This window comes from Thamnophis sirtalis, unplaced genomic scaffold (genome assembly GCF_051295495.1).
Source record: "Thamnophis sirtalis isolate CommonGarterSnake01/CBP01778 unplaced genomic scaffold, rThaSir2_p1.2 scaffold_2, whole genome shotgun sequence".
Classification (NCBI taxonomy): Eukaryota; Metazoa; Chordata; class Lepidosauria; order Squamata; family Natricidae; genus Thamnophis; species Thamnophis sirtalis.
In genome coordinates this window covers 170,918,426-170,934,098 of record NW_028261382.1, presented here as the reverse complement: position 1 = coordinate 170,934,098, position 15,673 = coordinate 170,918,426, and the positions used below count along the sequence as shown (strand labels likewise).

At 43.7% G+C, this 15,673-nt stretch overlaps 1 protein-coding gene across 1 annotated transcript in view; it reads left to right on the top strand.

Moving 5' to 3' along the window:
* Nucleotides 1–14,270, top strand: part of SYCP2L (synaptonemal complex protein 2 like) — a 48,275-nt gene extending 34,005 nt beyond the window's left edge. The window contains exons 22-29 of the mRNA XM_087703588.1: nt 3,084–3,163; nt 3,961–4,030; nt 4,717–4,845; nt 7,517–7,641; nt 9,699–9,793; nt 11,958–12,057; nt 13,769–13,835; nt 14,141–14,270. Of these exons, the coding sequence (XP_087559714.1) occupies nt 3,084–3,163; nt 3,961–4,030; nt 4,717–4,845; nt 7,517–7,641; nt 9,699–9,793; nt 11,958–12,057; nt 13,769–13,813 (644 nt within the window). The 3' untranslated portion in view covers nt 13,814–13,835; nt 14,141–14,270. The remainder of the gene's footprint in view (nt 1–3,083; nt 3,164–3,960; nt 4,031–4,716; nt 4,846–7,516; nt 7,642–9,698; nt 9,794–11,957; nt 12,058–13,768; nt 13,836–14,140) is intronic.
* The last annotated feature ends 1,403 nt before the right edge of the window (nt 14,271–15,673 follow it).

The following is a 15,673-nucleotide window of genomic DNA, read 5'->3' as shown; positions in this document are numbered from 1 at the left end:
CACTGACTCATCAAGCCAATCATATTGGCTTAATCATATTGTAACTGGCAATTCAGAATTCTGCTCCTTTCACTATGGTCTCAAGACTGTGTGTGAACTTGTCATCTTATTATTTTAAAAACCTGTGTTACGTCGCAGGATTTGGAATGCTCTCCATTATCTCTTTGTGAAGAGATGGAGCAACTTTTGTAGCAGACCACTGGCATCTTGTGGTCTGCCAGGAGTATGTCGTTTTCTTTTAAAGTTTTAAATTGTCCCGCGATCCGAGCTGTTAGAAACCTATTCAGTTTTGAATGCCTGCATCGTAAGGTTTGAAATTGAAAGGAATGTTTACATTTTTAAACAAACAAAGCTTGGTTTTGTTTGTCACTTATGAGAATGAGGTGTCTCTAAAGGAAACCTTCATCCTCTAGTCATAATCCTACATACTCTGTGGCCCACAGTTGACATTATAGAAATTATTTAAACCGGTATATATTAACGCTTTAATCATCAAAACTATTGCACAGGTTGTGAGGATATTTTTTTTACACATTAAAAGAAATGAGGTGACCCTTGAATGATAGATAGGTGGTAACAGGAATGACCAAGCCACTACCCCAAAATAGGAGGGATAGACAAGGTATGAAGATGTAGAAGACTTCTGGAAGATGAAGTTTGAGAACCCTAGATTTCCACCTTATGGACACAGGGATTCAGTACAGTTAGTCCTTGACTTACAACAGTTGATTTAGTGACCATTTAAAGTTAACAACAGCACTGAAACAAATGACATGTTTTCACACTTCCACCCTTTTACGACCATTGCAGCATCCCCATAGTCATGTGATCAAAATTCAGATGCTTGGCAACTGACTCATATTTATGACACTTGCAGTGTCCCGGGACTCTGTGATCACATTTGGTAAACTTCTGGCAAGCAAAGTCAATGGGAAAACCCGATTCACTTAACTGTATTACTAACTTAACAACATCTGCAGTGATTCACTTAACAACTGTGTCAAGGAAGGTTGTAAAATGGGGCAAAACTCACTTAACAAATGTCTAAATTTTGGGCTCAATTATGGTCATAAATCAAGGACTACCTGTACAGTTTCCTGTTCTGACCTTCCCCCCATTTCCGTACGCCAAGGCTCTCCAAGACAGGATTACTGCTAGACAATTTATTCACAGTACATTAACACACTGACAAGACCTGGGCAGCAATCCAGACTTCCAAGATAAGAAATACACCCGAGAGCTTCTCCAGCGTTGGTATAATTAGTTGAATCCTGCAAACAGCCTCCTCCCAAAGTGTCTCCTTATATACTCTCTTGGGAGGAGCCTAATTACAACCACCTGGGTCCAATTATCTTCTGTATCTGCGTAGTTGCTCTCTGCGTTTATCTGCCCGCCTTTGCCTGGCGTCCGGGACCAACTCCCTTTGGCTTTCACCGCTGCACCACGCCTCAGGCGCCTCCTGGTGGCCAACCAGCCTCTCTGGTCCCTGCTCAGAGTCTGAACCCTGTCCAGGGTCCTCCACATCTTCCAGAGCCGACTCATAGGGCCCCTCGCTGTCGGAGTCTGGTGGCAGCTCCAACGGCTCCTTCTGGGCCACAACAGTTTCCCATATGTAACTATATCTCTGGTTGAGGATGTAGCTAGGGCTGTCTTCTCAGCATGATGCTTTTTTGGGGAGATAGAATGAGTAGCTGCCTGATTGTTCTTGATTCCCTCGCTCAGTGGGCCCCCAAGCTTTTGCGCACCGGGGACTGGTTGTGTGGTTTTGGGCATGGTTTTGCACACTGCCTGGATCCCTTGTGTGTCCAGATGCTGATCCCCTTCCCTAGCCAATAGGAGGGACTTGATTGCTTGGACCTTCAGTTCTCTATATAATAAAGAGGTCTGAATTATTTCTCCAAAAGACTAAAATGCAGGATCATGAAATACTGCATTTCGGGATGGGATGTTGGGGGGGAAATTTGCATTAGCAAATTAATTAGGCAAAATCTGTATTGTGATAGCCATAGTGAAAAATGGAGGTTCACCGACAAAAGGGCGACCGACAAAAGCGCGACCGACTAAACCGGGGTGACAAAACCGCGAGTTCTAAACCGCACCGACGAATGAGCGCTGAAGCGCGCTGACAACAGCGCACCAACGGAAGCGCGCTATAAACCTAACCCTTACCTTAAATTGCGCTTCTGTCGGCGCGCTGTTGTCGGCGCGTTGATGTCGCGGTTTAAGCGACGCGCTTTTGTTGGCGCGCTTTTGTTGTGCGCGCATTTGTCGGGTCACGAAAAATGGGATGTTTGCTGTTATCCATCTATGGAGTTTTGCACTACCAGGTGCTAAGGTTACAAGAAAATCTGACTTTGGGGAGCTGTTCAATTTCCCACAAGGCTCCTAATGCCACACTCCAAATAATGATACTGAACAAGGGGTACCCAGCACCCACCCACCCCCAACCCGTGGCATGGAAAATAGTTGTTTTCATCTTCTTCCTCAAAGCTGAATTTAGATTAAGCACTAATATTTAAAGGATAAATGTAGAACATTAAAAGCTAAATTTAAATTAAATTTGGTAAGAACTGCATATTTGGGGACCGCCATCGCATCCATTGTAAGCCGGTTCCAAGCCATTCAGAACGTTGTCTAATCCTTTATTTGTGTCATGCTCTTCATCTAGGAATAGATATTTTTTTTCCTGATCATTAGGAAAATACCTTTTGACAGACAAAAAATAAAATGTGGATATAAGACGAAGTTGAATTTTCCTTGAGGTCTTCAGTAGGATTGTTTCAGGCGTATGTATTAATGATTGTTAGTATTGCTTTTACACACGTATTTTAATCATTCATTGCAGAAAAGGAAAGATGTGAAATGATAAAGGCAGGATGCAAATAGATAAATATTTTAAAGTGTCCCAAAGGCAAAAGGATTTTCTTGTTTTTAGCTCAGAGCTGAAGAAGCTTCTTGAACAAGAAGCGAAAAGAAAAACAAGGAAGTCCATTTGCCTCTTGAAAAAAGCAACTTTGGGACAACCATGACTGAGAATCTCCATAAACTCCATTTTAAAGTATTATTACTATCTTTATTTTTAGATGGCTTAAAAATGATAGATGCCACTTTCCCGTTAAACAGCAGTTCTTCATTCTATCCATCAGATGGTGAAACAAGCAAGGTACAGGTTTTGGAAACACATCCATACATGTATACACAGATGGAATGCATGAAATATATACTACATTCTGTTTATTTGTATTTATGTAACAATAAGACACCAGATTATTCTCATTGCATTGTTCCATTATTGTTCTGACCCCCTCCTCCGTCCAGTAACGAATGCCGAGACAAGCTTAACTGGAATGTACTTTAATAGCAAGACACCAAAACCTCGGTGGCTGAAAGCCAAGCAGAACAAACAGATAAGGACCTTGGCAGCAACTCAGACAAATTCAGGCAGCAATAAACACAGATAAGGCTTGGCAGCAATCCAACCTGCCAAGCTCACTGTAATGTCCTCTGACATTCAATCCTGCATTGACTTCTGCACAGACATCCGTGTGCACAAGTAGCTTTTTATAGTCTGGAGAGGGGCCTAATGACCAGCAGCTGAGTACAATCACCTGTAATTGTGTAATTGTTCCTGACGCCTAGTAGCTCTTCGATGGCGTGCATCCAGGAACAACTCACTACTGGCCTCCGGCTCACTCTCCCTTGTCTCCTCCCCACTGGTCCAAGGCTCAAGTGCCTCCTGGTGGCCAACCAGTCTCTCTGCGCCCTGCTCAGAATGGGAACCCTGTCCAGGGTCCTCCACATCCTCCAGAGCCAACTCAGAGGGCCCCTCACTGTCGGAGTCTGGTGGCAGCTGCAACAGCACCTGCTGGGCCACAACAATTATAATACTAGAATCTATTTGACAAGTATTGCAATTTGGATATTTTTCTTCTTTTCTTCTGTTTTTTTAATGCTTTCTAGAAATATGAAGCTGCAGCTAGTACTCTACTCCTGGAAGATAAACTCTCCAACCCTAAGAGGAAATTTTCAGGTAAAATAAGTGCTAGCAAAGGAAAATTGGAGAAAGCTGAAAGAAAAACAGCAATCTTGACACCATTTTTTTTTTAGTTTTTAAGGAGAAGGATGGTATCAGTCCTCTCTGCTTTCACTCCTGCTGTACCTTTGTGGCCTGGACAGTTTAATTATCAAAAATTGAAAAGGCAAGCTGTATGGGTCCAAATCAGAGGTGGTATTCAGCCAGTTCTGACTGGTCTGATGAACCGGTAACGGAAATTTTCAGTAGTTCAGAGAACTGACAAATACCACCTCTGGCTTCATCCCCATCTATTTGCTGCCTTCCGAGTCCCAGCTGATCAGCGTCCCAGCTGTTCAGCTGGGTCTTCTGTTGCCCTGCACAGGAGAATGGAACTGGAAAGCAGGTTAGTGGGGTGGGGAGGGAATGTGGATTTTACAGTATCCTTGCCCTGGAATGGGCAGGGGATGGGGATTTCACAGTATCCTTCCCCTGTCACGCCCACCCAGCCACACCCACCAAGCCCAGCCCCACCCACAAAACCAGTGGTAAAAATTTTTGAATCCTACCACTGGTCCAAATGATGTGAACAAAGCTTGGTTTGAATTGCAAGTCCCATCAAAATTTCAGTGACACTTAAAACTGTAAAAGTCTAAACTGGTGAAACTTCCCACTAACTACGGAATATGAATTTCTTTTCCTAGAATGGTCAGCTGATTTCAATAGAAAGCGCTCAAAACACACTGAAAGTCTGCCTAGTAATGAATTCAGCTTAACCTTTGAACCAAGGAAACTCTTTTCCTCCATAGAAGTGGCAGATGAAACACCGAAAGGTAATCAACACTAGAACTCTAGTAAACAACGTTCTATTAAAAAAAATGGAGCAAAAATGTGTGATCTGAATCGAATTGCCTTTAGATAATGAAGTTGATGATGAGATCCATTCAGTTGTGACCGACTCTTGGCAGTTCTGTCGGCCAGGTCTCTCCACATCTTCCAATCTTTTACTACTACTTTGAGTTTTGCTATGCTCTGGCTGGTGCCGGCTTTGATGGTCTGCTTTCAGAATGGATGTAATAATGAGTAGCAGTGACGTGCGGTGAGGTTTATGGCTGGTGAGGCAGCAATTTTTTTAGACTTGTGGACTTCAACTCCCAGAATTCCACAGCCAGGCATGCTCAGTTCTGATTTAAAGTGACAGCATTTGTTTTTCTCCTTTGCTAAATAAGTTTCCTTCTTTCTTTTTCTTCTCCCTCCCCCTCCTTCCTCCCTCTCTCCCTCTCCCCCTCCCTCCCCCCTCTCTCAAACACACACACACACAAGGTTGCACCAGGAGGATGAAGTTTGAATTCCTCCCCCTCCCTCCGACCCACACGTACCTTTTCCAGCTGTTTCAGAGAGGATTTCAACTCTGCTCTTGCCTGTCATCATGAACAGAAAAAAAATGTAAAAGGAAAAAGGCAAGAGCTGAGGTCAGACTGGGCTAGTTGTTGCCAGAGCCACCATGGATGACTCTGCTTAATTGTTTAAAAAAGCCTCTAAAAAAGCACCCTCTACAGGAGGAGGCAGGAGAACGACGTGCCTCATCTACGTCAGGAATTTTTCGGCTTTTAACCCTTGCTTAACTCTGCTCGAGTGATCATAAAAAGTCAGACTAGATGAGGCACATCATTCTCCACCTCCTCCTGTAGAGGGCACTTTTTAAGAGGCTTTTTTAAACAGTTAAGCACTAAGCAGAGTCATCCACGGTGACTCTGGCAGCAACTAGCTCAGCCTGACCTCAGCTCTTGCCTTTTTCCTTTTACATTTTCTTTTCTTTTCATGATGACAGTGGTGAGGGTCTGCCTCCCCTGACTGCACATCCCTGATGAGTAGTACATTCCCTTTTCACTCGTGTCTTTTCAAAAGCAAAGGCCTGTTTTGAGGGCATTCTGAGGATAATTTTTCCTTTCATTTTCTAGCAGCTCTAATTTTTGCTAACACTCTCTTTAATATAGTCTGAATTTGGATTTCATCTGTCCTGTCATTCTTGATCTCCTTGAGCATTCCCTGAAAATGTAGCTTAAGAGACAAAACACTTGGTTCATATTTTTTTATAATTGATAGCTATAGCATTTAAACTTACATACCACTTCACAGTGCTTTATAGCTCTCCCCAAGCAGTTTACAGAGTCAGCATATTGCCCCCCAACAATCTGGGTCTTCATTTTACTGACCTCAGAAGGATGGAAGGCTGAGTCAACCTTGAGCAGGTGAAACTCGAACTGCCGGCAGTCAGCAGAAGTAGCCTGCAGTACTGCATTCTAACCACTGCGCCACCTCGCTAACTGTTTTTTTTTAACCTATGTATGATTTTAAGAGTTAGAACCATGGAAGTGTTCAACTTTTTCCCTATGTGCTCCTATGTTCATAAACATTTCCAGTCTATTAACCTGTTACACCACCCCAGAATCAAAAGCATTTTAGGAGGTAAGACTGCATCCTAGTAATTTCTTTCTGTTAACATTTATATAACCATTTCACTTCACCTGAGCCGAGGTGGCGCAGTGGTTAGAGTGCAGCACTGCAGGCTACTTCAGCTGACTGCAGTTCTGCAGTTCGGCTGTTCAAATCTCACCGGCTCAAAGATTGACTCAGCCTTCCATCCTTCCGAGGTGGGTAAAATAAGGACCCGGATTGTTGTTGGGGGCGACATGCTGACTCTGTAAACCGCTTAGAGAGGGCTGAAAGCCCTATGAAGCGGTATATAAGTCTAACTGCTATTGCTAACTGCTATTCTCTGCAGTTTGTAAGCTGTTACAATATAATCAAAAACCTGAAAACAAATTAAAGTATCATGAACGAACAGATTATAAACTGAAATTCCCAAATTGTGAATGTTGGTTTTGTTTTTAATATGTTGTCTTTGTCTCGTTGGTTTTGTTTTTAATATGTTGTCTTTGTCTCGTTTTCCCCCTTTCCCTTGTCTTTTGTGAGCCGCCCGGAGTCCTCCGGTAGTGGGCGGCATACAAGACAAATAAATAAATAAATAAATAAATAAATAAATAAATAAATAAATAAATAAATAAATAAATAAATAAATAAATAAATAAATAAATAAATAAATAAATAAATAAATAAATAAATAAATAAATAAATAAATAATAAAATGATAATGATTTAAAGAAAACTTTACGTAAAAGGCCTTTATGAATAAGATCTCCAAAATGCTAAAATGGGCATCAAGATGAATTACTGTACACCTCCTGTAAATAAGGGGAGGGGGGAGGGCTCCTCGCAGCAAATTTTAAAAAACAAAAAATTAAACTTTTGGTAAGTGCAGATGAGAGGAAATCTGTTTCAGATAATTGGCAGTATTTATTTGCAGAGGTTTCCAACTATGTGTACAAAGTCAAGAGGTTTCCTATTTGTTCAGTTAAACACAGCTTTGTATTTTCTTTGTATCCTTTGGCTGGTTGTTGTCATATATGCCTTGCTAGTAGATTTGTGCTTCTTTTTGTGCAGGCCAACCTTTAAATGAATTTAGTAATGAAGTATTTGCCTCTCAAATCCTTGAAGACAAACTTGGTGACTCGGAGGTTATTGAAGCTTTTGAGAATTTTACAAGCCAGTTGAAGAAACAATTTTGGGTAATTCTTTTTCCCTACAATTGGCCAACAGTCATTTTTATACTTGCGAATAACTTCTAAGATAGGCTGACATGTATGTAAACCAAGCATGAAATGCTAGCATCTTCGCTTCCAGTTTGGAACCGGGGGGCATGCGCACCTGTGGCGCTGCTGCACATCTTCTGCACATGTGCAGATCACCTGTGATGATGTCTGGGTGGGTGGGCGGAGCCTCCTGACGTGACCACTACTGGTTCGCCCGAACCGAGGCGAAGCAGCATAATACCACCTCTGATGTTAACTATTTTTTTCCAAATTCCCTTATGTGCAACCAGTTGTCTCTCCTTATCTTTTCCTGTCTTCCTGTGATGATCCGGGGCAAGGCACGGAGGCAACACAGTCAGCTGATAGTTCAAACCAGTGTTCCCCCTAAGCTGCGCACCTGCGCGGCCGCACACGTAACAAAAAAACACCGCACACAAGTTTCAAACTGCAGCGTAGTGTTTCTTTAAATGTGACTGAAAATATCCCCCCTCCCTCCCTTCTCTCTCTGCACCGAACTCTCTCCTCCATCTGGTGATTGGTGAAATCAAGGAAGACTCTGCCCGGAGACCAATGACGCTGCAGAAGGGAGAATTCCCATTGGTCCTCTGGGGCTTCGTCGGTTCCTGGGAAAACGTGATTCGCTGGTTGTAGCCTGCGTTTCTCTGCACGTCCAGGGTTTCTCGGGCATTGTGTTGAAGCCCCGTTCTGGACTGGGCAGTGTTTCTGCTATCCCTTCGCTTTGGGCAGAGAGGGAACCAGTGTGGAATTGGACTGCCTGAGCCAAAGGGGTCCACGGGATCTTGTGACTTGATTTTTGAGCAGTACCAATCCATTCCACTCTTTCTTTCCCTTTCTGTCCTTCTTCTATCTTCCTTTCCTTTTCTTTTTCCTTTCCTTTCTCTTTTCCTTTCTCTTTTCCTTTCTCTTTTCCTTTCTCCTTTCCTTTTTCCTTTCCTTCTTTTCCATTTCCTTTCTCCTTTCTCTTTTCCTTTCCTTTCTCTTTTCCTTTCCTTTCTCTTTTCCTTTCATTTCCCACCCCCTCCCTTCCCTCACTTCCTTCCTGGGGGTCTGAGGGAGAGGGAGGGGACCCTTTTCCTCCTTGCCCCCCTCCCCCCCCCAACATCTGCTCTGATGGCAATTATGGCTAAAAAAAATTCAGGTGCTCAGGCATGAAAATGTGCCGCTCAAACACTATACTTTTCCGCACACACTGAAAAAATAATTAGAGGAAACATTGGTTCAAACTGCTCCTTTATTGCTCCAACTTTCCCCCAAACGCTCCCATGTTTATGGCAAGTCCCAGAGCAAAGTGCTCACACACACACACACACACACACACACACACACACACACACACACACAAACACACTTTCAGCAACCTCTGGCTGCAAGTAGTCCAATAAAATGCTGTGAGCACAACGGCTGCACAGCAAGAAATCCAACAGGGCAAGAGAATAAGTCAGTGAGCCCAAGAAGCAAATGAACAAGGCAGTTAGTCCAGGAAGCAAGAAATAAATTAAGTCCAGGAAACGCCAAACGTTGGCAATAGCACACAAAACGCCACAAATTCCCGACAAACGCCCCTCCCCACAGCGTCTCCTTAATTCCCCAGGTCTACCTTGTGAAGAGAGACGGGGTGGGTCTCTCCTCCCTAGTCGAAGGGTCGACCTGCGCTATTCCCACCTCTCCATACTCGGGGATCAGGAGGGGCCAGTTCTTGCTCATCGCCTGAGCTCCGTCGCTCTTCATTTCCACTGCCTGCTCTTTCTTGTTCCCAATCCTGAGGGGCCTTGTTGGGCTGCCTTGTCCTGCTCCTCCCCACATTCCTCCAAAGCCAACAAAGCCATCCACTCAGTCTCCATTGGCCACAGCTCCTGCTCATCCACCACCGCGGATTCAGCCTCCGATGGGGGTATGACATTTCCTTTCCATATTTTTTTTTAAAGAATGTGTGGTCCTTGCAGACCATTTAGATTGGGGTTGTTCTTTCTACAAATAATTTGTGGTTCTAATCTCCCAGTACTGTGACTTAGTTTAGATACAAACGGATGGAGATTTATACACACTCAGTCATGAAGGCACCTGAACAGAATATATCAGCCTTGTTGCATCAGATCCATACGAGGCGGTAAGTGATACCCATCTTGTGTAGTATAAGCGCAGTCATCTCTTTTCCTAGTAGAGGTTCAAGGATACGGGATGGCTTACGCAGTTGCAAGGTAGCTCATGGGTCAAAAGATGAAGCTTTGATGTTGCTCTGTTCACCTAGGTGAATCTATGGCACGTGTGTCCAAAGTGGCATGCAGAGCCATGTCGGCTGGCGCATGTGGCGGCGCCTGCTCCTCTTCCGGGTTTCTGGGGCGCATGCAGGGGTGGGTTTCAACCGGTTCGCGGCGGTCCCCGCAAACCGGTTGGTCGGCGAACCCGGAAGTAAGTAACTTCCGGGAACGGTGAAGGGCCCAGCCGCCCAACCGCGTTTCTTACCCGGTTTTGACGAGTTCTGCACTTCCACGCATGCGCAGGACGCATACAGCGCCTGCGTGATCCTCCAGGAGCAGCTGGAGCATTGCACAGACGCTAGTACGCATCAGTGCGCTGTGTGCGTGCACGAGGACGCCGCCGGCCCCATTCCAACCAAACTGGTTGGAACGGGGCGAGAAACCCACCCCTGGGCGCATGCGACAATCGGCTGTTTTTTACTCGTGTGGCAAGTGCTGGAAACTGGAAGAGTTGGTCTTCCGATTTCCATTGCGCGCATGCGTGCGGGCCATCTGATTGTCACATGCACATGCGCACCAGTAACCAGAAGACAAGCTGGCCGGTGGGCATGCATGCGCCGGAAACCGAAAGTTCATTTCCCAGCATGCGCATGCTCACTTGGCAGCTTCTCTTCTGGGTCACATTCCTGACGAGTGGGCACACTTGGTGCCGAAAAGGTTCGCCATCACTGACCTAGGAAAAAGATGCTCATTTGTTCAGCTAAGGAATATTTAATTGAAGTAATGGGCAAAAACAGCATAATGATTTTCGTATTTCAGCCCATGACTGTGCTTGCGCGCTATGTGCCTTGCATTGGAAGCGCTTCCATAAACAATTAATTAAACAAATTAGGGTGGCAAGTTAGACATTGGTTAGGCTTATTTGTCTCTTGCTATTGCTTTGTCTGAATCGAGCATCACGGTAGAATGTGTACAACGATAGTCTTAGATTGTATGTCGTAAAGAAATACAATAATAATAATACAAGAAACAGTTGAGGGAAATCTCTGCACAGTGGTTAGTTTTAACAAGACTTCCACAATAAAAAGTTTTGAAGGAAACCCAAGTGTCCCCAAAAAATACGATTCACAAACAATTTACGGGCAGTCCTTGAATTAGGACCATAATTGAGCCCGAAATTTTTGCTGCTAAGTGAGATGTTTGTTCAGTGAATTTTGCTCCATTTTACAACCTTTCTTGCTTAAGTGAATCACTGCGGTTGTTCAATTAGTGACATGGTGGTTAATGAATCTGGTCTTCCCATTGACTTTCCTTGTCAGACGTTCGCAAACGGTGATTTCATTGACCCCGTGACACTGCAATTCCATCCTAAATCTGAGACAATCGCCTAGGTTCTGAATTTTGACCCCATTACCGTGGGGGCTGATGCAAAGGTCATAAGTGTGAAAAATGGGCACAACTCAGTGTTTTCAGTGCCGTTGTAAATGGCTACTAAATGAACCTTATAAGTTGAGGACTACCTGTATTGGATGTTATTCAAGCTAGATTGGTTTACTCAACAGTGTAGAGTTTAGAGTTTTATTGATTTGTATGCCGCCCACTCTCGAAGGACTCCGGGCGGCTTACAATAAAACAAGGGAGGGGGGATAATACACAAAAAACATATTAAAATATACAACAGTCACAATTTCCGAGGGGCTGGATATTTCGAGAGCTCCCCGGCCTGCTGGAGCAGCCAGGACTTAACGGCTTTGCGGAAGGCTGGGAGGGTAGTAAGGGTCCGGATCTCCACGGGGAGATCGTTCCAGAGGGCTGGAGCTGCAACAGAGAAGGCTCTCTCCCCCGGGAAGTCGCCAGCCGACATTGGCTGGCAGATGGAATCCGGAGGAGACCTAACCTGTGAGATCTAATCGGTCTATGGGAGATTTCCAAATCAAGCATGCAAACCTATTAAGACACTTGACAGAAACTGATGCAATGGATAAAGACATTTATAGGTTGCACTAATATATAGGCAATATCAAGATTCTTTTTTTGCTAATGAAACAAGTATCTTGGATATATCCCCTGCAGACTGCATGAATTGGAAATCTTCCACCAGAGTGTCGTCAAAGAACTTTCCATTCTTGAGAAGAGAACAGAGTTTCTCTCCAGCCTTGAAAAGGATACCGTGGTATGTGTGATTTATCCCTTCTCCGTTGTTCGTTACTTAATGCAATATTTTGTCATCTGACTCACGTTAAGAAAATTTGTTGCAGGAATTTTGGACCAAACAATCCAATATACTGAATAGTAAACTGAATGCATTTTGCATTCATCAGATTCAGAGGTATTTAATTTTCTCCTGTCTGTCTAAAAAAGCACCATTAAACGCTTCCTTTGCACAACTTTTATCTGGGATGTGGGCTCAAACATCTCTCTCACCATTGCTAAGACTTTTTTTGCACTATAAGTTGAAAGTAACAAACATCAGGAAATGGATGGTCCTTTCTTCTCCTGTCCTAGTTGCAGTTTTCTCTAGCAGTTTGAGTATGGGGATGCTTTTTTTTTCTTTTCTGTAACGCTCTCTACATGGGGCTGCCCTTGAAGAGCACCCAGAAGCTTCAACTGGTCCAGAATGCGGCTACGTGGGTTATCATGGGGACACCTAGGTGCTCCCATGTTACACCCCTTTTAGGCGGCCTGCACTGGTTGCCGGTTGTCTTCCGGGTGCGATTCAAGGTACTAATTATGACCTTTAAAGTGCTCCATGGCTTAGGCCCAGGATACCTGCGAGACCACCTACTGCCACTGGTAGCCTCCCACCGTCCAGTGCGATCCCACAGTGTTGGCCTCCTCAGGGTGCCGTCGGCCAGACAGTGTCAGCTAGCGACCCCCAGGGGGAGAGCCTTCTCTGTGGGAGCCCCTTCCTCTGGAATGAGCTGCCCCCCCGGAGCTTCGTATAATCCCCGACCTCCGGTCCTTCCGATGCGCCCTAAAAAGTTGGCTTTTCCAGCAAGCCGGCCTGGCCTGAACAAAACAAAATAAATTATTGATCACTGTTAATTTTAATTCGATTTTTTTTAAAAAAAATGTCATTCTCAATTTTAATTAGGTTTGGGATATTCTATTTTTAACTTTTGTATTATGTTTTTCTTTTAATGGTGTACGCTGCCCTGAGTCCTTGGGAGAAGGGCGGCATATAAATCTAATAAACCTAAACCTTTTAGGTATAAAGCAGTAGCAGTATCCCTTAGCAATAGACTTATATATCACCCCATAGTGCTTTACAGCCCTCTGTAAATGGTTTACAATGCCAGCATAATGCTCTCAACAATCTGGGTCCTCATTTTACTGACCTCAGAAGGATGAAAGTCTGAGTCAATCTTGAGCCGGTCAGGATCGAACTCCTGGCGGTGGGCAGAGTTAGTCTGCAATACTGCAATTTAACCATTGCGCCACCGTGACTCATTCACATAGACAGTATAATTTCCCAGTTATGCACAATCTATCATGTTGGTACCCTGACTTGCAAATCCTAGATTGGGCAGAGACCTCCAATTCAACTTACCCTTGATATTTTGCCTGACACATTTCTTTCTTGCTTTTTGTACTAGAGGTGAAAGACCCTATCCTATATTGTACAAATAACAATGAAATTTAGATTGCTGTCTTTTTGGCGTTGTGTGTGTGTGTGAGAGAGAGAGAGAGAGGGAGGGAGGGAGGGAGGGAGGGAGGGAGGGAGAGAGAGAGAGAGAGAGAGAGAAAGAGAGAGAAAGAGAAACCACCACAGTCCAGGTCTGTTGTATGAGTGGTGAGAACTAGATAGATAAACTTTCACTTCTAATCAGTTCTTGTTTCCACTTTGCACATCTCAATTGTTTCTCCTTTGCTTTCTATTTCAGGATAGAGTCCATGGATATACTGCAGGAAGACACAAAGGGCCTTGATGGAACCATTCCCAATGAAAAGGTATGTGTTATAATTCAGTCTATATTTCAACGTAAAACCTGGGAAATTTAAGGATTAACCGATTTCAACCAAGTACGAAGGTACATTTTTACGAAACATTTCACGCAGAGATTAAGTATCTGGTCTCCGGTTCCCCACCTGAGGAACTCTCTTCAGTTTGAAACCCACCCAAATAGACATATTGTGGCTTTTTCTATATGATGGGTTGCTATAAAAACAAATTCTATTTTAACTTGCGGTTACTTAAATTTCTTTTGCAAAATGTCAACATGAATTATGAAACAGTGTTCCTTCTTTTCCCACAGGATAGAAACGCCACTGACCACATGGGAGCGCCGAGCAAAATGTCCTCTGGTTCTGCTAATTAATTTACATTTATCTTAAATGTAAACTTAAGAAACACTCATCAAATATACGAGTCACTTGAAAATACACTGGGTGGATGTATTCCTCATGTAGTAGTCATTGTCTCATTATTCAGCGCAATCATAAATTCCCAGTTGTTGTTGTTTTTTTGGCCAGAAGGGGTTAAGAGCCGAGGTGGCGCAGTGGTTAGGGTGCAGTACTGCAGGCCACTTCAGCTGACTTTTATCTGCAGTTCGGCAGTTCAAATCTCACCGGCTCAAGGTTGACTCAGCCTTCCATCCTTCCGAGGTGGGTGAAATGAGGACCCATACTGTGGGGGCCATATGCTGACTCTGTAAACCGCTTAGAGAGGGCTGAAAGCCCTATGAAGCGGTATATAAGTCTAACTACTATTGCTATTGCTATTAATACTTGCTAGTTTTTGCATTGGAGATATATCTATCTATCTATCTATCTATCTATCTATCTATCTATCTATCTATCTATCTATCTATCATCTATTCCAGTGGTAGTCAACCTGGTCCCTACCGCCCACTAGTGGGCATTCCAGCTTTCATGGTGGGCAGTAGGGGTTTTGTCCGATACATTTTCCTTTTTTAAAATTTAATTGACTTTTTTAAAAAATTTCATAGCATTATTTAAAAACATTTTCATTAGGTTTTCATAAAATCACCATTACTGTGGAACCGGTGGGCGGTTAGAAAATTTTACTACTAACAGAGATTCAAAAGTGGGTGGTAGGTCTAAAAAGGTTGACTACCCCTGATCTAATCTATCTAAATCTATCTAATCTATCTAATCTATTTATCTAACTAATCTATTTTATCTATCTAATCAATCTATGTATCTATCTAATCTATCTAATCAATCTATCGATCGCTCTGGGTGTTTGTGTGTATGTTCCAGCATAACTCTAGAACAGTGGTTGTCAACCTGTGGGTCGAGACCTCTTTGGAGGTCGAACAACCCTTTCACAGGGGTCGCCTATCAGAAAACACATATTTTTGAAAAAATACGGAAAACATAAAATAATTTTATGGTTGGGGGTCACCACAACATGAGGAACTGTATTAAAGGGTCGCGGCATTAGGAGGGTTGAGATCCAGTGCTCTAGAACACTTCGAGCAATTTCAACCAAACTTGGTACACAGATTACTTACCCTCTGGAAACAAATACTGTGGGGGTAAGACACCCCTAACACCCCTCGGGGGGGGTGTTCTGTTAAGAGCTTGCTGTGGCTTAAAATGGCTTCTACCATACTGCCTTAAAATGGCTTCTACTGTACAGCGCAGTGGAGTTGCCATGGTAACGGTTTCACAGTACTCCACAAGGGGGCTCCCTCTGGTAAGGGGGAAAATCCAACATTAGAAATTATGTTTGGTCCAGACATTTTCCCCTATAAATAAATACCTCGGCAACACCGGGTTATCAGCTAGTCTGGGATAAAACAGTCTGGATGACTATTAGACCA